Here is a 24,679-nt window from a genome sequence, read left to right on the forward strand (position 1 = left end):
TCTGTTTTATATTGTGATTCTCCCAATAGGTTGTGGGGTCCTTGAAAACAAGAAGGATGTTGTATTTATCTTTATCTCTCCTGTACCATACTTAGGACAGTAGACACTCAGGTGTTGAATGAATATAGAAATCAGATGCTGTCTTCCCTTTCTACTGCCTCCAAGATATCACTTCCTTAAATGCCTACTGTTGCCTCAAATCAAAACATGTCCAAAAGCAAGCACTTCTCCTCTAAAGCTCCCATTCAATTTTACTGTTTTTGACACTACCCTAATCCCACTTTCTGAGGCTAAAAATCATATTTGATTAGTCTGTTTCCTTGACTATCTAAGAGCCAAACTATCAGGTTCTTCCAACTCTTTCTGTGAAATAGTTCTTGGAATCACCTTTATTTTCAATCCCATTATTCCATTCCTAGGAGTAATAATCATCAGTGTAATGATTATTTTTTAGCAACTACCACTATTTATTTAGCATTAAAATTCTGTCCTAAATGCTTTGCATATATTACTTCATTTGAGATTTAAAACACCTGTGAAGCATGTATTCTTATTTTATAGAGGAGAAAAATCAAGATACAGCTTAAATACCCTGCCCAAGTTAGTTAAGTGGCAGAGTGGGAATCAAACCCAGATCTGAAGCCAAAGCTATTGAATGAGTTGTGCTCTCTCAAGTTGTGTAGAATAAAAATGGAATTTTTAGCAGAGTATTATGAAGATACATAGAAAGAAGCACAGGAAACTGTTTCATGGAGGCGTATTGTCTCTTTCAAAAGAGTACACCAACATTCTAGCGATCCATTTATTTTGTTGGTCTTTCTGACATAATTATTTGAGGCCTAAAACTTCTGTCCTTGCTTCTATTGCCCTTTTTACAAGTGAGTTCTCTCTCTTCTCCCTTTCTATTTCTCAGCTTCTATTACTTCACGACTTCTGCTGCCTCTTCTCTCTCACTACAGTAAACAAAAATGCTTTACTTCAATTAAAGTGATCTCTTTGCTGTTCTCACCATTTCTGTCTACACAACTTCGTATCATTACTTTGAACACAAATACCTTTTTCCTCTTTCTCCACCTGTCAAAAGCCTGTATTTCAAGGCTCCTTCATTACTTCCTCTTAACAGTTCCAATGGATTCTTGAGTGATTACTGTGTGGTAAGTCCTCTTGCTGACTCAGGATGAACCCAGAAAATGAGCAAGAAAATAAACCTTTTGAGATTCTTGCAACATAATTTAGCCTATCCCGACTGCTATACTGACTTCAGGAAAGTTATTTCGCTTCTCCCAGCTTCACTTTCTTTATCTGTAAAATGGAGACTGAAACAGTATCTATCAGATAAGGTTGTTCTGAGGATTAAATGAAATGATAAAGGTAAAAGTACTTAGGTAAAAGTACTTAGCACAGTGCCAATCACAAAAGAAGCATGTAATAGATGATATTTTTTAAATTTGAATTACCAACAACTAGCCATTGGTGTGTTAGCAATGACAAATTAGCACAAAAGATAGCATTATTTGCTTTTTTAAAATGTAAAGCTTCAAACTACAAAAGTTATAGATTGTAATTTTAGCTGAAAATCCAGGCATCTATGAATTAACACATTTTAAGATAACTGCTGTAGAGTTAGCCTAATTAACCATACGAAACAGCTGTTTCTTTTCATATCATGAATTTTGGGATACCATGAGAAAAATAATGTTTCATATATATGCACTAAAAGTCTTAAAGCTCATTGTTATCCTTCTTTTCAAAGGCCTACTTATAATAAGGATCTATTGTACTGTAAATAACTAACCGTGGGATCCAGATTAGCATATATTTCATGTTTCACACTATTTATATTTAGTTAAATTTTCTTTCAGCCGTATTATGTATGGTTTATTAATAGTTGAAGACCGCTCAGACCTGATAAAGATAATAATAAACAACAACATCTCCATACTTGATAATGTTAAAAGTGCTTTTACATATGGTCTCATTTGACTTTGAATCCTGAGTTATATTTCCATTTCTAGTTGAAGAAAATGAGGCTTGGCGAGTGACCTGTCTAAAGTAACAAAAAACTGGGACTGGAACCTAGGTCTCTAACACACATTTCATGCTTATGCTACCACACAACCCTGTAGTAATAAACTATTACTGGAATAACATGTGCTCTTCAGATATACGTATGTATAAGCCTATTGTTCTACTTTGCATAAATGTTACATGAAAAAGCAAAATTATTTTTTCAGGAATGACAAGATTTGGGTCAGTGACAAATGTGGTAACTGGGGACATTTTTGCTAGCTTTTTTCAATCTGATAAACTTGGTAAGGCCAAGATGAATTTAGACAGCATAGTAACTCTTGAAACCAACAGTAAACTGACCTACATAAACTCTTCATAAAGGGCCAACAACTGAGCCAACAGTTTCACATTCCTGTTTTGAAGAAAATTTTCAAATACATTGTTTTATCAAAGAAGTTTTGGTTTGGCTAAACTTAATTGCACTGAAAAAGCAGCGTCTGCACTTCAGAAATGAAAGAACTGGCAAGTGTACTGGAGAAAATGCTAAATAAAAAAAAATATCTAGGGTCTTTCTTAAATAAAACGTTTTAAGAGTACATTTCAAACAAACCAGTTGCTGTCCAATGTATTTGATTAAAGTGCCAAAACGGATTTAAATGGTATCTCGTTTACTTTTTAGAAATTGCAACAACCCACTATTTATAACATAGACTCTTCTTCCAAATGACAGTATGACAAACTTAGTTTTTAAAAAAATAGTCAATTTTTATGAAGAACTTGACACACGTTGATGTTACTAGTTACCCTGGAGAGCAAAAATCAGAGCTGCTTAAGATACTGTAACATACTCCCCCCCACCCCCGCCTCTTCAGAAGGCAACGTGCAATACACCATGAAAAATTGCTAAGTTGGAACCTCTTAATGCTACGCATTTCCACTACGTTGGATCTTATTTCTCGTTTCCGGTTTAGCCATTAGTAGTGACTGGGAGGTCATGTCACTTCTCAGCATGTTTTGTTTCTCATAAAACGAGAAACTGGGTGGAGGACCAAAAAGAGCTTTGATCCCAATAACGTCTATTAGGTATCAAAAGGTTTTCCTCCGGACTGTGCAGACACAGGAACACCGGCTTCTCATTTTCTCATATCCGATTCCCCAGCCCAGACCTCGTTCCTCCTGAAGCCCAGTTCGGGCTCCTTTAAGGAACAGCAAAGAGAGTTCTTTTAATAAAAGCCAGCATTCCTTTGTCCCTGAACATAGCTGGGAAAGGCTTTCGAAGCCTCAGCTGGTCGAGACCGTAGAGGCGATCCAACCTCGCCGGTGCACCCACCCACTCCATCCCGAGTCTGGCGCCGCAGCCCAGAGCGAGCACGTACTCGGGGTTTTCCGGTACTGTGGGCGCGCGCTCGCCCTGCTACGGTCCCCATGAAGGAGGGGGTTGCCCGGGCGCGAGCCAGGACCGCGGCTGGCGGAAGCGGGGGGCCGCAGGGCCGGGAGGTTCCTGCTGGCGCGGGTGGGGGAAGGGCAATAGCCACACCCGGAACTCGGTAGGGAAGGAGGGAGGGGGGTGAGGCTTCCGGTAGCGCAAAGGGTGTCGGGAGAAGCTTCCCACAAACCTTCCCTGGCCTCTGGAGGGACCACCGTTGCCGCGGCTTCGGCTTCCACGATCAGCGTTCGGGCTAAACGACCACGGCGGCCGCCAGTGCTACTTCCCTTGTGTCTGGCTCTGTCTGTATTCGTTCCCAGGCGGCCGCCCAAGTTCCAGCAGCGGCCGCGGCCGACATGTTGTGAGGCAGCGGCGTGGGTGTCTGAAGGATGGTTTGGCTGAGGCGGCGGCAACGGCTGCTGGCGGCTGCGGCGGCGGCAGCTGGGGCTCCGGCTCTGTAGAGCCAAGCCCGCTGGGTGTCCGCCCAGTATACCTCAGCGAGGCCAGTGTCCCTGAACCTTGCCGCTGCTCCGGCACCTTTGGGGACCTGTTGGGCGACAGCGCCCGCCCCTCTGAGGAGACACGAAGGTGTTCCCTGGTGTTCAAATTTCCTGACCACCTTTCTTTTCCTCCCCGCCCTGGGGCAGAATTCTCAGCCCCCAGACTTTCCTTCGAACCTCGCCCTAAATCTCACACGCTGTGTTCCCTGCCCTCTGGTGCCAACCCGCGCCCCCCTCCCCCTTCATTTTCTGCACCCTCTTCTCATAGAGCCCCCGGGATCACTCTCTGAGGGCGGCCTTTTGAAAAATCTTTGTGGAGTAGTGGACCAGAACTGGGGAGTTCTTAAAAGTCGGGGCGAGAGACATAGGAAGATACGATGGCTTCCTCATCTGGCAACGATGATGATCTCACTATACCCAGAGCTGCTATCAATAAGATGATCAAAGAGACTCTCCCCAATGTCCGGGTGGCCAACGATGCCCGGGAGCTGGTGGTGAACTGCTGTACTGAATTCATTCACCTTATATCTTCTGAAGCCAATGAGATTTGCAACAAATCTGAAAAGAAGACCATCTCGCCAGAGCATGTCATACAAGGTAAGTGTTACGTGTGGGATTTTGTTTAAGTGAAGGTCCGGGGACAGCTTGCTAGTCGCGTGACTCATTCATGTCAAAGCCTTCATTCCTTTCCCCTGATCAGTACTGGAAAATGAAAAAGCCACGCGGGCATGGAGGCAGCGGGTGCCTTAAACAAATTCCTGTGTGGTGTGCTCGTGGTACTTTTCACCAGCCAATACAAGTAAGGATTGCAAGCATTTAGGTCAGCTAACATCCCTCAAAGGTAAAGTATTAGCAGTCGTTTCAATTTACAGCCAGGTAAGCCGAAGCAACAAGAATTCTGCCTGCCTAAAGAGGAACCTATACATGACAACTGAGAAATTGAAACGTAGATCATAACAACTGAGAAAGGAATCCAAAAGTACTCCCTTGGAAAATTAAAATTCAGACAGGAAATTCAAGTATGAACAGAGACAGCACCCCTTCCGCACCCGATCTTTTCACCAATGTAGAGAAAAAGATGAGTTTTCAGAACACCTGAGTAAAAAATTTTTAACATGAGTGTGTTCAACGTTTTCAAGTTTATTGGTGTTGAGTAGAATCTATTTTCTGCATTAAAAATGGTTTAATGGTCCAACTGTTCATCAACAAGTTACCAAAGCACCCCAGTTCTATTCTGTAAGAAAAGGGTGAATGTCCTTTTCTTTTTCCCTCCCTCCCATCCTTCTTTCTCTTTTTCTTTTTCTTCTGTGTAGCTCCCTTTGTTCTATGGAGATAAATTTTTACAGCCTGGTTTAAGAGATTGTAAGATGTTTTTCATGGAACATTTCCCTGTTCTTTCCTGCCCCCATTCCCATTTAGATGTACACACTTAAGCTTTTATTGAACAGCACTTCTGAAAGTTGCAACAGTTTTTTCTATCTTTGGAAAGGATTTAGTTCAGTAATAGGGATTTGGGAGACCGTATTCTGATGGCGTGTTTCAAGGATGGGGAGACATATTTACTAGTCACAATATTTCAGGAAGCACATACACCATTATGAAAAAATTGCACTCAATTTGAGGTTATAACTTGCCTCTTATAATAATCCAATTAAAATTCTATCAATTTCTTGATTGCTTTTGAAGTCAGAAAAAAATCATGGTTAATTTTAATCATTTGAGTAGGCTGGTAGTTGTCTACCATTTGATTTTTATAATTTAACTTTTTAAAAGGTGACTTTCCTGTTATTCTGAAGTAGAGAACACATCTGCTCATATTCACCATATCCTATATTTTACTGTCAATATTGACGGAAGGATTAAATGATTCATTTTTGATCTTGAATGATGTGTGGAAGGCAGATATAAATTATACTCTGCCATTTCCATTTCAGTACATAAGGAAATAAATAAATCCCTAGGAAAAAGCATATTTAATTTTAAAGCTACCATTTTTTTCTGCTTGTTTGGTGTGCTGCATACCCTGGCAAGTAAAATGAAAGCCAAGTTGTCTATTTTTCCTGTGGTGTTTTTTATTTTCACATTATATGTTCAATTGTTGTCATAAGTCTTTCTCAAGATTATCCAACAAAGAAAGCTATAATTACCTTTTACAACTCATATAAAAGAAAAAGGATCTTTTATCAACATTGCCTTTTACTGAAAATTGCAAAAGATTTCTAAAGGATCTGCCTAAACATTTGTTTACACCACAGAAATGGGGATCATTCCAAAAATCTAATAACGCATTACAATCTGTCTTCTTGGGTAGAGTTTATTCTTTTCTAGGATATATTTAGATTTCTGATTGACATGATGGAATAAAAGTGCAGCTGTAGCAAGCAGTATGCTAAATGCCTCAACTTTGGAATATGCTAAATTCAGTTTAACAACTAGGAAAGTTCCAGTGAAAGCATTTTCCTTTGTGTGCTAAGTATGATTTATTAATCTTAAAAAATCATGTATTGACCTGTTATAGTCTTATAAATTTACCTTTTTTTCTTGTAGTATTGATATTAAGTGGATGAAGACTTACCATTTTTGCCCCAAATTTTCCCCGTTAGGGGAATAGATTTTATACATACACATAATCTCATATTAGTCTCATTGCTTAATCATTTTAAAGATTTTTTTTTTTGTCTTGAGTGGTTAAAATTTTTTAAAAGAAAATTTTCATGTCTGTATATTTTAGGTGTTTAAAGTGTTTTTACAGATTAACTCTGGAAAGCTAGTAAATCATGGTAGAGATGACATTTTTTACACTTTCTGTCAGCATTGATTGTTTACCGTGTTTCCCCGAAAACAAGACCTAGCTGGATCATCAGCTCTCATGCGTCATTTGGAGGAAAAATTCATATAAGACCCAGTATTATATTAATTTTATTATATTATTATATTATATTTATTATAGACCCAGTCTTATGTTAAAATAAGACCGGGTCTTATATTAATTTTTGCTCCAAAAGACACATTAGAGCTGATGGTCTGGCTAGATCTTATTTTCAGGGAAACACGGTAGGAATGTAGGATATATCCAAGTGGAATAATAATGTATATTTTTAAAGTGATATGAATCTCACTTGTTGAAGTTTGCAGTTTTAAGTAATAAGTGTAATGAACTAGACTTCGCTTTAGGACATTTGTTAACTTGCCACTTTACCTTGTCAGAGCAAAGTAAGCATTTGAAGCAGTTCTGTAAAATTCAAATTACAGTTGAAGTAGTAATTTCATTGCCATTAAATCTGTGAAATACTATGACTTAGGTAAATTTTTAAAAATTTGTTCTTAATGTCTTGCTTATTTTGAGTTTAAGAAAGTAGACTTGGTATTGAAGATCACAAATACACAAATAGAGGGATTTCTAAAGTGTTATTTTTATTCCATTGCTGATTTCTGTGAACACATATTCTTCAATGAGTTCTAACATGTTGTTACATTATGGAAAGAATTGACATTGAGAGTCAAGAGCTGCAAGTTCTACTCTGGAAAGTCTTTCACGTTAGGCAAATCTGTTAAATGTTTCCCCATTTGTGTATAAATAATACTTAATGGTTTCATGTATAACTTGCAATTATTGAGAATCAGTCAGAGTTGAGAACCTTACATGAAATATGCTGTAGTAAATAATAATTTTAAAATTTATACAGTAGTACTGATTAAAACATAAAGCTGAAAGTCTGTTATGTTTAACCTTATGTCATGATGCCTTTTGTAAAGCTAAAGTATAAATAATAACATTTTAAGTGATATTTTCTTTCTGCATTTTTAATCTCTTGCTTCATTTTTTTTTCACATTTATGAGAATAGTAACTGAAAGTAGTGAAAGTTTGAAGTCTTTTGAGGATTTGCTTCAGCAATTGAATTGCTCCAAGCTATTTATGTTGAGTGCCTTTTTAAAAATTCTAGTCCTTCTCACACTAGTACTTTTGTAAAATACAGTGAAAGTGGATCACTAGGAAAACAAGAAGAAAGGATACAAATAAAACTTCAATTTTTTGTTATTAGATTCAATAGACATGAAATTACTCTTTCAAATTGCCATTAAATTTCTTACCCCCCCAACTTTGAGATGTAATTGATATATAACATTATATAAGTTTAAGTTGTACAATGTAATGATTTAATGTATGTATATATTATGAAATGATTGCCACAATAAGGTTAGTTAACACCTCACATAGTTACTGTTTTGCTATGAAGGTTCTTAAAATGGGTACTTTGAATTTCCATATTTAACTCATCACAGACCATTACAAGCAATTCTGGCACAAGTCTATGGACCATATTTTGAGTAGTTTTGCTCTAAAGCCTAAACCACCGTCTATTTTGGAAAGCGGATGTGAAGTAGTTTTGAAATCAGAGGATCTGAGTGATTTCAGAGAAATTGTAATAATAATGAGAATGAGAATGATATTGTATTGCCTAAATAATCATCCATACTGATATTTTTCCCAAAGAGAGATATATGTGCATTGCACAATTTATCACGTAATCAATGCTTTTCAAGTTAGGATTTTATTATTTTCCTTAAAATTGAGACATTTTTTGTTTTTCTTTTGCCACCCAACAATTACTTTTGAATACTGCTATGTTCTTGGCGTTGTGCTGGATACTGCCAAGGACATAAGATGAATGATACTTGATTCCTGTTCTGCCGTCAGTCTCTCATTGTCCCAGATTCCCGGAAGTAGTGATACCATAGAAAACATGGTTCTTAAGGGTCTTCATTCAGATACCTTGCCAGGTTGATGAGCCAAGAAATTACTTTGGCTTACATCCTCTTAATGTATTTTAAGTGAACTACATCACTCCCTCTTCCCTCAACACACAAACAAAAGAATATAAAGAAATTAGAGAGTGCTGTTTTATATATGTGTGTGTGTGTGTGTGTGTGTGTGTGTGTGTGTGTATAATATATATACAGAGGTTGCCAAAAGGTATATATATATACATATATATATATATATACACACATTTTTAAGACAGGAAAAAACTAAATATTGAGTATTAAAATTGTAATACTCAACATACTTGTATACCAATTACAAAAGATGAACACAAGTCATGTTTGACTTCTGCAGTTACAAGAGGAGCTCAAAGTGGTTACCATCAGTGTAATTTTAATAGTTTTTTCCTTTCTTAAAATGTGTATACATTTTTTTGGCACCCTTGGTGTGTGTGTGTGTGTGTGTGTGTGTGCGCGCTTTTTAATGAAAAACATGCATTATGTATTTGAAGTGTAAAGAATTCAAACAAACTGCTGTTATAATGAAACTTCAGGATTACATCACTTTTGTGAAATAAGATAAGCCTGTATTAAAATTACTATGCTGGTGGAAGTTTTCACCTTTTTTTAAGTGGGTTTCTTGTTAACATCTGTCTTTCAAATTGAAAAGTGTGCTAAGTATTTTTTCCCCTAATATAGCATGTGATTTTCTGGGCATAGTTTTAAGATAAATGGCAGAGGGTAGCAGACAGACCATGGAGGAACAAGTGATGTGTGTGTTTTACCCACAAATTGTTTAAAATTTTTTTCTTGTTTTGCTTTTACACTAAGTTCCTTAGACCCAGGACTATTAACAGTCCATAAAGTCCCTTTGTACAAATTAGAAAAAGGCCCTCCTTCCTTAAAACCTTTACTACCATCTGCCAGAGAAAGCACAGATTTGAATATACAAATTATGAATGGCCTTCCTTGGATACCGCCCTGTTGTGCAGTGAACAACCTGCACAACCATAAATAGTGGCCCTGCTTGGGAGTATTCTCCTTATCCTTTAAGAGTCTCCTTTGTGTAAAATGGGATTGATTACTACTACATGGTAACAAATGATGTAAAATATCTCCCTGTTTAGAAGATATTATATCCAGTTATTAGTTAGCTGAAGTGTGTTTAAAATTTGGGTTAAACTCAATGCAGTTTTTGAAATTAAATATATGGCTGCTTCTGTTAAACCAGTTTATTGAGAGTACAGTATTTGTATCTAGCAGCTCATTGAATAATATTAAATATTAACCTTGGATTTACTTGCAAATTTTTTTTGAAAGCAGTGTTCTCAACTTTAGATGGTTTTAAAGGTGAGTTGTTTTTGTTAATTTTTAACCCAAACCCTCCATGGTTAAAGGTAGTTTGGAATAGATCATTTTAATGCCTAGTGTAGTAATTCATGACATTTTGAAGAGTTGTCTCACTATTGTGTTGATTTGTTAATTTTGTAAATTTAATATTTTATATTATGAATATACTTGTTCAACTTGAATTTAGGTGTGATAATGCATAACTGTACATTTGTTTAGATCCTGTATACTTATTAAGAGAAAGTAAATGTAAGAAAAAAAAGAATAATACATAGCCCAAGTCAGTTAAGCGACTCTTATGTACTAGACACTGTGTTAAATGCCTTAGATTAATTATTTGTTGATTCCTGCAACCCTAAAACTGATACAAATATAATAATGAATATTCTGTTTCTTTGATAGACCAGCCTCTGTTCTATTCTCTTTATTTATATTTATTCTTCACAGCAACCTGATCTGATGAGATGTAGGTACTGTTACTCTTGTTTTAGAGGCAGAGGTGAAGGAACTTATGTAGGGTCACACAGCTAATTGAGGCAAAACTGGGAGTCAGTCCCTGGCAGCCTTTGGGCCTGCATGCTTACCTGCTATACTACTTCTCGTAGGAAGATATTATGAGGTAAATGCTATTCTCGTTTTAGAGATACTAAACTGAAGCTTAGAGATGTTAAGCAACGTATCCAAGGTTACACAAATACAGTGACAACCAAGTTTCAAATTCTACATCTATCTGATTTCAAAAGGGGGAGGTTGCTTCTGTCTAGGAGAATCAGGCAAGCTTAATTTGAAGATGGAGTTTGATCTGGGCCTTGAATGCATTACCGTCAGCATGACTGTGGGAAACTGGTGCCTGGGAATGCAATGACTGGGAAACATTGAGCAGTCATACGCAGTAGAAGTATGCAGAGATGTAATAATGGCAGAAATAAACCTGGAAAAGTAGGTGGGACTAGGTCTTGGAGAACTTTGGTATAGGGTAAGGAAATAAGACTTTCTTTAGAATGAGGCAGGAATTCATAAACCATTCACTCAGTTTCTTTTGGTATTGTCTCCATCCAGTCTTATTGAAAATATACATTATGCTTTTCCCTTTAAAAAACAAACAAACAAAAAAATAGAAACGTTGGCTTCTGGCACTGACACTTAAAAAATGTCAATTCAAGTTCAAAAATGCAGGCTACCTAATTTTCACAAAATTTTCCACTATATCCCAAGCTCCTTGAGACCAAGAATTATGTGGTGGTTAATTTTTTTCCAATAAAAATCACAACAGACTTTATTTGGAGAATGATAAATTGATTGCAGTATTTATGTGAAGGGCCAGAAGTCCAAGAAAAGCCAAGATACCTCTAAAGGACAAATTGGATGACTATGTTTTATGAATGCTAAGTTAATTATAATGTTATAATTATTATGAAAGGCTATTTTAATTATGAAATTGTAATTGTCAGTGTGGTATAGTGTAAGACAAACATGACTGGAATAGAATAGAACACTAAAAAAAAACACCTCCCATTCATATATGACAACTTGATTTATGTCAGCATTATAAATCGGTGGGAGAGGAGGGCCTCTTCAATATACTGTGCTGCTATAAGGGATTATCCCAATGGAAAAAAATGGAATTGAACATCTGTATCACACCGTATTAACAAATCCATTAAATGATTATATAATAAATGGAAAGGACAAATTTTCCGGAGGCAGAAGAAGGCTACATGAGTAGATAGTTGATTTCTCTAAGGAATGTATTTTCAAGTTAAAGATCATTCTGTTAGATGACCTGGAAGTTAAGACAGTGCCTCAGGCTAGTGATATATTCAGATAGGGAACTCAGGTAGAAAAGAAAATAGAACAATAACAACTAAGATCCAGGAAAAGATAAAACTCAAGAGGAAAATGTTAACCCTAGTATTGGCCTATGGTCTTTGAAAGGTCAGCATATTAGAGCTCAGATAACATCATTGTTCTCTATGCAGCTCAGTTTTAGGTATTCATAGGGAAGTTCTAGCTGCTCATTCCAGGTCATGATTTCCCTTTCCATGTTCTCCAGATCTGTTTGAAACTGTCCTAAAGCATCCTTGGGCTCAGGGCCTGAGAAATATTCTGTATGATGCCACAGGGGCACCATGTCTGGCTGCTGCAGGTCCAATTGCCTCATGAAAAACATCTGAAACAGTTCTGCCGAACATCAGGTAGTAAGCCTATTACTGTGGCCATTGTCGCATCTTCCTTGGTGGTAGGAAAGGGCATCCACATTGTGGATGGGGCATTAGGGACCCAGAACAACTAGTTCTGCTGGCTCTGGTTGATTGCTGCATGTTGGGCAGTGCCTCTGACAATGCACATGGTTAGAAATGACAAAGCTGAGCCCAAGACTGGAAGGAGACAGGGAAACCTTGGTCCTGGGCCTAGCACAGCCCCAGCTTAGTGATCTCCCAGCATCAGGCCTACAGCTCATAGTCCCCTCTCATGACATCATCCCTGTGGTAGAACAGGGGGATGATCCCTCAATGTTCTGGGCAGTGATGTCGACTAAGTGAAATCGTGGTATTTGTTATGTTCATTTTTTAAAATTCTTTTCCCTTTTTGCTGTTAACGATTGGGTGATTTTTGCTACCTTGTCTTCCAAACTGCTGATTCGATCCTCCGCTCCATCTCATCTGCTGTTGATTCCATCTAATATATTCTTCATTTCAGTATTGTATTCATTTCTAATTGGTTCTTTTTTATGTTTCCTATCTCTTTGTTGAAGTTCTCACTGAGATCATCTATTCTTCCCCTGAGTTCATTGAACATCCTTATAATCAGTGTTTTGAACACTGTATCTGGTAGATTGCTTATCTCCATTTTGTTTAGTTTTTTTTTTCCTGATATCTTATCCTGTTCTTTCATTTGGGACATGTTTCTTTGTCCCCTCATTTTGGCTGCCTGTTTGTTTCTATGTACCGGGGGTGCCAAAAAAATGTATACACATTTTAAGAAATGTTATCTATGTATTATTTTTCAAAGTTAAATTGAATTACAGTAGCAATGTGTAGTATGAATTTTGCTCAAAAGGTGGCATTAATCAAATGAATGCTAGTGTGACCATGTGATAGGCAGGACAGTCAAAGAAAATGGCAGAAACACAGTTGCCATTTGGAGAGCGCAATAACATTTTGACATGGTATTTGAAATTTGAGAACATTCTCCTGACTTAACACACCTTGACTTCTACCTGTGGGGGACCTTAAAGGATGTGGTGTACTGTAGAAAATCGGCTACACTGGTGGTACATCAGAAAGAAATTGAAATGGCATGTGCAGCGATATAAATGGACACTTTGGTCAACATTGCTCAAGCAGTAGTTCGCCATAATCAGAAGTTTCTGAACATTGATGGTAACCACTTTGAGCACCTCTTGTAATTGCAGAAGTCACATATGACTTGTATTCATCTTTTGGTATTGGTATATATTATTACAATTTTAATACAGTTTTTTCCTTTCTTAAAATATGTATACATTTTTTGGGCACCCCCTGTATTAGGTTGATCTGCTATGTCTCCCAGTCTTGGCAGAGTGGCCTTATGTAGGGCCACTTGTGGGGCTCTGTGGCACAGTCTCACAGTTCATCTGAGCTAGGTGTTCCAGGTGTCCCTCATGTGGGTTGTGTCTTCTCTTCTGTTGTAGTTGAGCCTTGAGTGCTGTTGGAATGTCAGTGGGTGAGCTGACTGGCTATGAGGACTGGCCATGACTGTAGCAGACAAGCTGTTGTACCAGGGCTGACCCCACAGAGCAGGGTTTGCTCTAGCCAGGCTCTAGTGTCTGCCCCTTTGGGTGTATCATTTGTGGTGCTAATTAGGTAGTACTCTGGTGTGGTCTCAAGCGGGCATCAGGTGTGTTGGTTCTGGGGCCTCTTTGATGGGGCTCTGGTGCAGGCCAAGGTCAGCTGCTGCTTGTGCCAGGACTGGGGCCAGCTGGTAGGAGCTACAAGGTGATCTGTAGTTGGTAGCTACCTGTGCTGGGCTTGAAGATGCCTGGGAGTGGTTATGCTGTGAACTGAGGCTGGCTGCCACTAGTGTTGGGTTTGAGGCAGCTTAGCAAGAGATACAGGGCATGCTGAGGCCAGCTTCTGCTTGTTTGGGGTTTGAAAGATTTTAGGAAAGTTCACAGCACAGTCCTAGGCTGACTGCTTGTGTGGATTAGCCTCTGAAAGAAGTTCTGGCCAGAATGTGAATTGGGTGGGGTGGGGTCTTAGAGAATCACCAGGATGGTGCGCGAGGAGTGTTAGTTAAGTTGATAGAGACTCACATTTGGCATCCGCCTGTGCCTGCTGGCTGGGTGGAGTTAGGGCTCCCCAAAGGAACAATGGCACGTGCTGGCACTTTAGTCCAGGAAGAAGCTGCTGCTCCAGCCCTCACCCTGAAGCCAGAAATTCAGTTCCTCCCCATATGTCCCTGGTGCTTTTCTAGCTGCTGTCCATTCCCTGGACCTTAGGGTGAGTGTCTATGAGTGAGTGAGGCTGTGTTTGAGCCCTTTAAGAGGACTCCTGGGTCTACAGCAGCCATCCATCTCACCCAGATGGAATCCCCACTGATTTTCACAGCCAGATGTTGTGGGGACTGCTCTTCCTAGCACTGATGCTCTGGGCTGGGGAGCCTGGTGAAGGGCTGAAACCCCTTGCTCCTCAGTGGGGACCTCTGCACCAGAGATATTCTTCCGGATTCTTAACCGCCACATGTAGGTGTGGGACCAGCTCCGTTTTGTAGCTCCGCCCCTCAGTGTGGCTTCTCTATATGCTTAGTTATAGAAATTCTGTTTAGCTAGTCTTCAGGTAGTTCTCAAGATCGGTTGTTCTATAATTTAGTTCTAATTTTGATGTGGTCATGGGAGGAAGCGAGCAGTGTTTACCTACTCCACCATCTTGACTGGAAGTCTGTGGTAGTTAATATGATATAGAGAACTCAGAATAATGCCTTACTGAAGTTTTTTTTTGGGTGGCAAGAGGGGTCAGTAAGTTAACTTAATTAAAATTCATGTAATAGTACTCTACTTTTGGCATCAGATTATTTCTAAAGATTGATGAAACTAGTTTAACATTTGAGGTAAAGTTGAAATCATTCAAAATATTAACATACAGGAAACTATAACATAATTTTATATACTGTGAGCCAAAAGGAAATTTTATACCTTGTCTTTCTGGATTACAGAAAGCATTTGGAGAGTGCACTACTTTCTTGTAAAATTTTCTTTCAAAATGTGAAAAGAAAAAGGGGGGGAAAGAATTTTTTGTTAATGCTTCTATCCTTATAATCTTTATCCCAGTGTTTCTGCCACATCACTTCAAATGTTTTAACAGTGCTTCCTGTTAAGTTTTATTTTCAAGGAAACTTGTTGGCTGAATATAAATGCTGAATTTCATAAGTTATTTCCATCAGTATTTCTTAAACTTGGCAGTCTGAGTGTCTTTGCTAAAAATAGTATCTGTTGGCATATTGGACAAAAGAGCTTATCTATTCTTTCATCCTATCCTACTGAAACTTAGAGCATGTGTTACCAGCCTACTTTTTCTAAGCCAACTGGCACAGAATATGTTATTAACAAACATATTCCAAATATTTGCTTTTTTGGTATTGAGAAACTGACTTAATAATGTTTGATTTACCATGAGTGGTATAGGAAAAATGTTTTCTCACTAAAACCACATGTTCTTACATTAGACTTTTTTTTCCCTTACAGGAAATGCTTTGGTTTTTTAAAAATTAGTCAGAAAGAAAGGAAAAGTCAAGGCCTGTGCCTTGAAATATTTTTTAAGTTTTAACTAATTTGCAATCTAACACTTAAAAAGTTGATAAAATATTTTGTGTAAGCCATCCAGATAATTACTGTGCAACTATAAAATAGGTAAAATTATTAGAAAACAACAACCTCCCCCTCTAAAAATAATAATAAAAAACAAAAACGTAAAAGTTCCATATGTGGGGGATAGCTGTGTTTTAATCACTCTTTCATGTTTTCATATTTTCATTTACCTAGCACTAGAAAGTTTGGGCTTTGGTTCTTATATCAGTGAAGTAAAAGAAGTCTTACAAGAATGCAAAACAGTAGCATTAAAAAGAAGAAAGGCCAATTCTCGTTTGGAAAACCTTGGCATTCCTGAAGAAGAGTTACTGAGACAGCAACAGGAATTATTTGCAAAAGTAAGTAATGCATTTTAAATTCTTTTCATCTGAATCCTACCCTGTTTACTAATAGAAATCAGATTAGTTTCTGAAATCATTTCCTACATCAGTGTACCCCAGAGGATTTTCTTTCTGTGGCTGATTATTTGATCATAGAGTTTGATGTTTAGAGATAGCCAGTTTGACTCTGTCTGGCCAGTTATTTCATATAAAAGTAAATATTTGTAGCAACCTGTTTTCTAAGGAGAACAACTCTAAATAACTACTGAGATTTTACTTTGATGTTTTCTCAGATAGAATGACTATTTTTAAAGTATGAAAAGTTTACCTAAACATTCTTAAGATTTAAAATGTGGACTGGTGAGAAAATGCTCTTATCAAATTTTATGATGAGTGGTATGTAAGGAAAATCTGATCAACACCTACTTTGTAGTTAAATTAGATCTTTTTTTTTTTTTTTTTTTTTTAATTTTTATTGGGGAAGGGGAACAGGACTTTATTGGGGAACAGTGTGTACTTCCAGGACTTTTTTCCAAGTCAAGTTGTTGTCTTTTCAATCTTAGTTGTGGAGGGTGCCATTCAGCTTCAAGTTGTTGTCCTTTTTGTCTTAGTTGTGGAGGGCGCAGCTCATCTCCAGGTCCAGTTGCCGTTGCCGTTGCTAGTTGCAGGGGGCGCAGCCCACCATCCCTTGTGGGAGTCGAACCGGCAACCTTGTGGTTGAGATGACGCACTCCAACCAGCTGAGCCATCCGGGAGCTCAGTGGCAGTTCACCTCAAGGTGCTGTGTTCAATCTTAGTTGCAGGGGGCGCTGCCCACCATCCCTTGCGGGAGTCGAGGAATTGAACTGGCAACCTTGTGGTTGAGAGCCTACTGGCCCATGTGGGAATCCATGGAGCTCCAATCGCCTGAGCCATCGGGCCAGCCCCAAATTAGATCTTTAATATACTTTTAAAACACTCGAATCTTTAAAAAAAATTTGAAGGGCCAGTGGAGCAGAGAAAGGGAGAAAACTTTTCTTCCTTTTTACTCCTTAACAGTTCTAATAACCCAGCCTGTGAAGGATTAGCACCCGAGTACTAATATCCCTCTTTGAAAAAAGGGGGAGAATTTGAGGCTGTTTTTTCCCTACTAAGATTTGGCTTCTCAAGATAATGGCCCCTCAACAAAGATCTAGCTTCTTATTTGAAATTGTAAGGCAGTTTTGGGTTAAATAGAAGAAGTGAGATTTCCTACCCAGTTACTGTAGTTATCATTAGAACTGGGAAGTACCATTTTAGGTAATCACTTCTAGATTAGCACCACAGTTGATCTCTTTGTAGTCATAACAGCCAGTTTGGTTTACATTAAAAGCATTTGAATTTTAAGTGTTAATCAGGCATTCAAACTAATGAGGAAGTGAAAACTAACATTTATTGAGTTCTAACCATGTGTTAATCATGTTGCCAAGTAATTTACTTGTGTTATTTCATTTAATCCTCACAACAGCCTATGAGATAAGTTTACTGTTAAAGAAGACTAGTGTTTGAGGCAGGCATGGACACATACAAATAGTGTTATAATCCATATAAATATGAGGTAACAAAGAAGGAACAGTGGTGAAAAAAAAAATTAATGGCTATCATTTATTGATTCTCTGCTATTGCAAATCACCTAGAGGGTACCAAATTAAATATTTGATGAAAGGAAAAAGATGCTCTGCTAGAAACTTTGCAGAGTTTTTATGACTAATACAAGTTTTATAATAGCTATTTACATATTAAACAGACTCAGAGATGGATAAACTTGCATGAGATCATTCATTTATTGGTTCTACAGATAGTTACTAAAGTCCTCACTGTTCACCAGACATAGTGCTAGGTGCTTAGCTTACAACAGTGTATGAAAGAGACAGAGTTTCCTATCATTACGGAGCTTAGTTTATCAGGAAGGATTGAGTTATTAAACAAATAAAACAGGTAAGTTCATACAGTTAGGAAATTGGAGTCTCAATTCAAACTCCTATCTTCTGACTCCAAAACATGTGCTCTTTCTACAATACCATGCTAATGCTCTAGCCACCATTTTGTCTACTATTTTGGAACTTTTAAGTGGAACATGCTTTATCCTTTCCAGGGCAAAAAGATGAATGAAAGAAATAATTGACTGCCTGCCAAATCTGTCTGTACCACTCTCCTTGTCATCTGCTTTTTATTTCCTCTCCTTTATCACCCTTTTTTCTTGCTCTGACCTATAGGTGGAGATTCTTTGCTCTAGTGAGGAAAATCAGCAGAGGTAAAATTATAGCAGCTATCTAGTACTTCTTCCCTAGGGTACAAAGTACTTAATTAAGCCCTAAATATAAAAGGAACTGATAAGTAAATACAACATCTTTTTCATCTTTCACTTTATCCTTTAGACTTTATTTTAAATACTAACACAATAGTCTCATTTGAAGCTGTCTTTCACTGCTAGTAGCAAATATTTGGAAGGAGGAAACATTAAAAGTAGAGATTAAAGTTAACTATAAATTATAAATGAGTCATTTTAGTATGTGGAAGTGAGAATATTAAGACATAATGAAAATATCCAAAAGAAGAAATGAATTAGGAAGTATATGTCTACTTACCTCTCTTTCAGACTCCCATTTTAGAAGGAAAATACTTGGGATGGATTGGGTAAGAGAAAAGGGCAAAAGGAGCTTGGAATAAATACCACTGAAAATTTTAGTTTGTATAAGTTAATACAAATAAAATTTATGAACTAACAATGATTTTAAAGGCATAAGAATGCTTTTATGTTCCAAGAGAAAAGTATGAGAGCTGGTATGAGACGATGGTACCTAAAAGTCAGTTAAATTTTAAATATAACCGGTATATGTCTTTGCAGATCATTGAATAAACTGTGATATCAAGCCCATTTGCGATAAAACCTGTATACAGACTTGAAATTATTTGAATTTTTTTTTGTGTGCTGTGAAATTATACCCATCTATAGTGAATTAGGCCGCAGAGTAGGTATTCTTAAGTTGATAAATTCACATACATGTTTTGCCCTACAAGCTTCTTAGGAATTCTTAAAATGTTTTTTTGTGAAGCACTTTTAGTCTATTTTGAACTTTGGGTATTCCTGCCATAAAAGTAAATATGCCTGTGTGTTAGAATAACTATTTTCCATATTTCTTTATAAAAATGGGTGAAAGTGGTTATTAGAGCAAATACCTGCTTTGTAATTTCCTAAACAAAAAAGTTTTTGTAGGGGAGGTTTAATACAGGTACACTTAACAACTATAATATGAGGCTGACGACTTCCATGAGGAAGATATAAAGAGATCTTAAGTACAGACACATCACGTACAGGTTTGGTGGCATAGGAATGTGACAATTACTAAGTAGTTGTTTCAGACTGAAACCCACCTTTCTATGCTTCACTTTCTGAGAGCGTCCAGTATGCTGCAAACCACATTTCCACTTTTTCTAGCTGACTACTGTAAGACTATTGACAGTAGGGGGCTCTAGAGGGAGATTGCCAGGCTTGAGGAGGAATGAGGCACTTGGGTTCCTTTCTTGTACTTCCTGTTATTTCTAGTGTCTTCGAGCAGCCTAGCGATGCTTCTTCATCCTGGCTTCATCAGTTTTTTCCTGTATCAGGACTTGAACTCAGTTTGCAGTTTTTCTCATGGAACGAGCCTGAACATTCATCCCCTTCCTCAGGGATGTGGGTCAAACTTTGGGACTTTCCTCCAAGCTCAGACACTCTAATACCAATCTATGCCCCTTTTTCAGAGATCAATTCCATGGGTCTCTCCTCTAAGCTTTTAAATTTAAAAAATTCCAGCCTTTTCCCTTGTTCCCCCAGTTTTAGGATTGGTGGCTGCTTTCTGTAGTTTCCACTTGCGTACCTTAGTGGGTTGTTTTTCTTGCCTTTTCAATTACCTAGTTACCAACTTTATACTTGGTTAACATTCCTTTATATTACATTCTTCTGTTCCCCTAATTAGTGTGACTTCTATCTCCTGATTAGACCCTGAATGATACTGGGAGGAATCAGGAAAAAACTTAGAGGAAAAATAGTATTTCAGTTTGACTTAAAGGAAGAATGGAATTTCAGTAAGTGAAAATCAGGAAATTTCAAATAGAATAAATATAAGCATGAAAAAAAGTAGCAAAAATGGGAGGGATAGTGTATATTTGGAAAACATTTTATGTTCTACTTTTTTTTTTTTTTTTGGAGCACAAAGTACATGTTACAAAAAAAGATTAGAGAGAGAGGTTGATGTAGGCAGTAATTTGGGATACCTTGAAGTCTAGGCTGAGAAATTTGAACTTAAATGGTAACAGTTAAATGATTTTTTTTTTTTAAGTATAGTAATGACCTGATTAGAATTCTCCTCAAGAAATGGTTGGATGATAAATTCATGACAGGTTATTAAGAAAAGTTGGGAATATACATGGTAAAATCTTAATGTGAGAGGTTATGCTGAGCGTCACTGTTTTTCCACAAAACATTCATTCAGAAAATACTGGGGACCTATGTGTTGGGAATCCAACAATGAATATGGAAACAGTTTCTATTCTCAAGTCTAGTGGAGAAAAAGATATATACTCAGATAATTAGAGAACAAAGTAAATAGGTATAGAAATGCATAGAGAATTATAGCATATGATATGGAGCACAAAATATGACCTAGAAGGGTCAAGAAAGACTAATTTTTATTGTAAACGATGACTAGGATTTTGCCATGCATAAAGGAGGGCTTGAGCTAGGCTTAAAGAACAATTCTGAGAAAAGGCAGAGGGAGAAAAGGTATTGTTTTGGTAGAGATTAATGGGAAATTATATGATCTTTTCAAGAACAGACTTGTTTTTCCCTTCTTTGTGTGGTTTGTCTGCTAATGAATGAAATTAAGTTGGGAAGGAGCCTTAGCTGTTGCATCAATACATGTAAATTAAGAAGCGGTCTTAGCAGTTGCAACAGTGCATATATTGCATATGACTGCATCTTGGTTTCTAAAATACTGTAGTTTTTATAGTTTTTATCAAATGAATGGATCTTAACTATCCCACTTAAATTCAGTCCTTGATAAGTGTCTTTTCATGAATATGTGTGTGGGAAGGGTGTGTGAGTGCATGCGCGTATACACGCACACATGCATGTGTGTATTTACAGAGAGAAGAAAGGGGCAGAAAGAGAGAGATATATATCACTTGCTGTGATGGAAACTCAGAAAAGAATGATCAAGGTAGCTACTGCATTCATGTATAATACTTTTCCTTAGGAGTTAGGAATACTGTACTAGAGAGCTTTTAAACTAATTTGTAAACCGAAAAATGTTTAGTTCAAAATTGTAAGTTGAGAGGAGAGAAGAATCAAGTGAAACGAAAGGAAGAGAGAAACCCAGGTAAAGAAACCAAAGAGAGAATATTGTGATTTTTCTGTCAACTTTTTCCACCTTCTTCAGTTGATCCACAGGCCCTAAATTATGTGACATAAAAGGAGACTATCTATATAAGAGAACCAACCTTAAACAGAGTTCCTGTTCTCAGATGTACAATATAGTGGTTAGAAAATATCCAGACTTGATAATGACTAAATCTTCAATTGACTCAGTCTACCTTTAACCAAAGTGTGTATGTTGTGGGTCTTTAAAAAATTGTTTTATGTTTTTGGTGTTTAGGCTAGACAGCAGCAAGCAGAATTGGCCCAACAGGAATGGCTTCAAATGCAGCAAGCCGCCCAACAAGCGCAGCTTGCAGCTGCCTCAGCCAGTGCATCTAACCAGGCAGGATCTTCTCAGGATGAAGATGATGATGATATCTGAAATTCACCAGCCGAGATTCTGTTTCCTCTATAAATGTTTATCCCTGCACAAGACAACAGTGAAAGAAATGCTTATCTGTAATTTTGTATGTATCTTGGTGGACTTGCCATTGGTATTCTAGGAATGTTTGCTGTTAAGTTACATCTATTGTGCGCTATTCATGTAAAAACCATCTCTTTGAACTATTGAAAATTTAAAGTTCAGTACAATGTCAATTTTGAATTTTTAATGGTGTTTATGAGATTTTAGATAGCGATGAGTCCTTTATTTGATCAATAAACAGTGTTACCGAAAACTCAAGTTTATAAAAATGCAGTGAAATTTATACAGAAATTCTTAATCTGCATTTGCGTTTCCTCTGCCCTTTTAACTAAACTAAAAATTGGGAATTTTAAATTTTGGGGGGGTGCTGTGTGATACAGTAGACATTAGATCAGGTTGGTGATAAAACGAAGAGTTCAGTTCTGTAGTATCTGATTTTTTTGGTCTTTTAAAATGAGTATATATACAGGATATAGGTATACACACACACACACACACATCTATGTATATTGATGTGTGTGTGTGTGTGTGTGTGTGTGTATATATGCTCAGATAAATATACTTGTTAAAATTTTTTTCAAAGCAAGACATTAAAAAACTAGGAAGGAGTGTGTTCAATAGTACTTGTATAAATTTGGTGGGCTATGTTTATGTTTTCGATTTTGTTTTTGTTTTGTGTAGAGGTAAAAACTACTGTTTTATTATGGCATAATTCATCTTGAGCTACACTATTACATTTCAAAGACAGCCCAGTTTTGGGGACTGTCATGATTCTTACTATTTCACTCCAGTAATTATTAATAGTATTACTTGCTTAGTCCATCCATGTTTATTGGAACTTGTGAAACAGTTGCTTAGGTTCGATTGGTTTAACTGAGGTTCATGAATATTCAAACCTTTGCTGGGAAAGAAATGAAAGTTAATAAGCATGCTTGCTATAAAAGAGGGATTTTTTTTGTAATTTAACTTATAGTCTACTTATTGTTTGTTTTTAGCATTACTTTTACATTTTCTTGACTAGATGGCCTAGAGTGTCCAGTGCTTCCTTTTGAGATGGCATTATTGTCTCCTTCATCATAATTGAGTGATAGCTTTAAAAAATGATTTGTTTTGTTTTAAAAAGCATGTCATAAGTGATCAGCCCTATATGAAACATAAAAAGTAGTTTCAACCTGCTCGTTGAAAGGGAGGAGCTTTAATTTGTTTCTAATAAAGTATGACAGTGATTTTTATAGGAAGCCAGTGTGTTGAAGAAATGGGATCTTGTTTGTATTTTGGAAACAAAATGGAAAAGCCACTTAAGATAGTATGAAGTAATCTAAATTCCTATGTCAGTTGCCAAATCATGTAAATTTCTATATTTACCAAGCCCAAGGATAGATTGCGGCTGCCAGGATTCTAATTTTAATTGGAGAGCTAAGTAAGTAAAGTTTACAAGTATTAGATTTCTTAATGATCATATTCTGCAGTTTTAGAAAAAGTGAAATATTGTCATATATTTATTAAATACACCTCCCCCATGCCACAAAAAGATTAATCTTGCTGAATATTTTAAAGTTGAAGTTGATATTGTATCTATGAAGTGCTTTGGACAAGATAGAAGGGATTGTTTTTCTTTAAAGTTTAAGTACCAAAGGTAGTTTAGTCTAAGAAACAATAAGTTAATAAGTGTTGGCTTTTCTAATTTGTACTGTAACATCCTTATACTTGCTATTTTAAGTATATCTGTTTCTTAAGTAAACAACTTAGGTATTTTTCCATACCTTTTTTTTCTGATGCAGAGTTCAGGTTAATTAATATTTTACTGCATCTGATAATGTATTATATGTGTGAAGCCTAGTGACTTTGCATTTTGACATTCTTGTGATTTCATATGCTGTATTCTTCAAGCAATAAAATTCTGATGTGTTTTATAAATTGTTTTTATATTTAATGATCTATACAGATTAACGGCAGGAGGTTTGTTATTAACATTTTTACTAATTTAAAGAATATCAAGCCCAAGACATTTTGGTCATTTGTTATGTAGTACCTGACTTTCTCCTTTATTTACTGTTATTTTAGAAAATGTGCTTTTACTTGTATTTTTTGTAATTTACAGTCCTAGAATCCAGGTATAACAAAGCTAATTAAGCAATGTTTTACTTTTAGCTTGTTTTTTAGCACTTAAAAGTCACTATTATGTTTGTTGTTGATATTTTTTTAAATCTTTTGGAGAGAGAAATCTTTAGGGTTCTTGAGAAATAAAGTTATTGTTTAGTATTTTCCCCACCTCCTTGAATATATAGCTGTCTTTTTCAGCATAATATCAGATTGATAAGTGTTGAAAAGGCACCAATTTTAAAACTGCATATACTATACATACAGAAGAGTAACAAATAAAGTTTTTCACAAATTAAGCATACTCATATCTGCAGCCCTCAGACCAAGACACCAAGCATTATGAACATACCAGAAGCCCTCCTCTTGCCCCTATCTTCTTCTTCTTCCCCAGAAGTAGCTACTATTCAGACTTCAAAAACCATGGATTAGTTTTGTCTATCTTTTATGTAAATGCAATCATATGTAGTATACTATTTTTTGCTCTTTATATTTGTGAGTACCGGTTTCCTGATGCCACTGT

The 24,679-nt window shown here is 36.8% G+C and overlaps 1 protein-coding gene across 1 annotated transcript; it reads left to right on the plus strand.

Annotated features, from left to right (window-relative positions):
• The first annotated feature begins 3,569 nt into the window (after positions 1-3,569).
• On the plus strand, positions 3,570-23,973 carry DR1 (down-regulator of transcription 1). Its single transcript, XM_019752718.2, has 3 exons — positions 3,570-4,533; positions 16,071-16,234; positions 21,871-23,973. Exons 1-3 carry the CDS (start codon positions 4,314-4,316, stop codon positions 22,012-22,014), a joined length of 528 nt encoding a protein of 175 aa, XP_019608277.1. The 5' UTR covers positions 3,570-4,313; the 3' UTR covers positions 22,015-23,973.
• Positions 23,974-24,679: the final 706 nt, after the last annotated feature.

Source organism: Rhinolophus sinicus, linkage group LG06 (assembly GCF_036562045.2).
Source record: "Rhinolophus sinicus isolate RSC01 linkage group LG06, ASM3656204v1, whole genome shotgun sequence".
In the NCBI taxonomy this organism is placed as follows: Eukaryota; Metazoa; Chordata; class Mammalia; order Chiroptera; family Rhinolophidae; genus Rhinolophus; species Rhinolophus sinicus.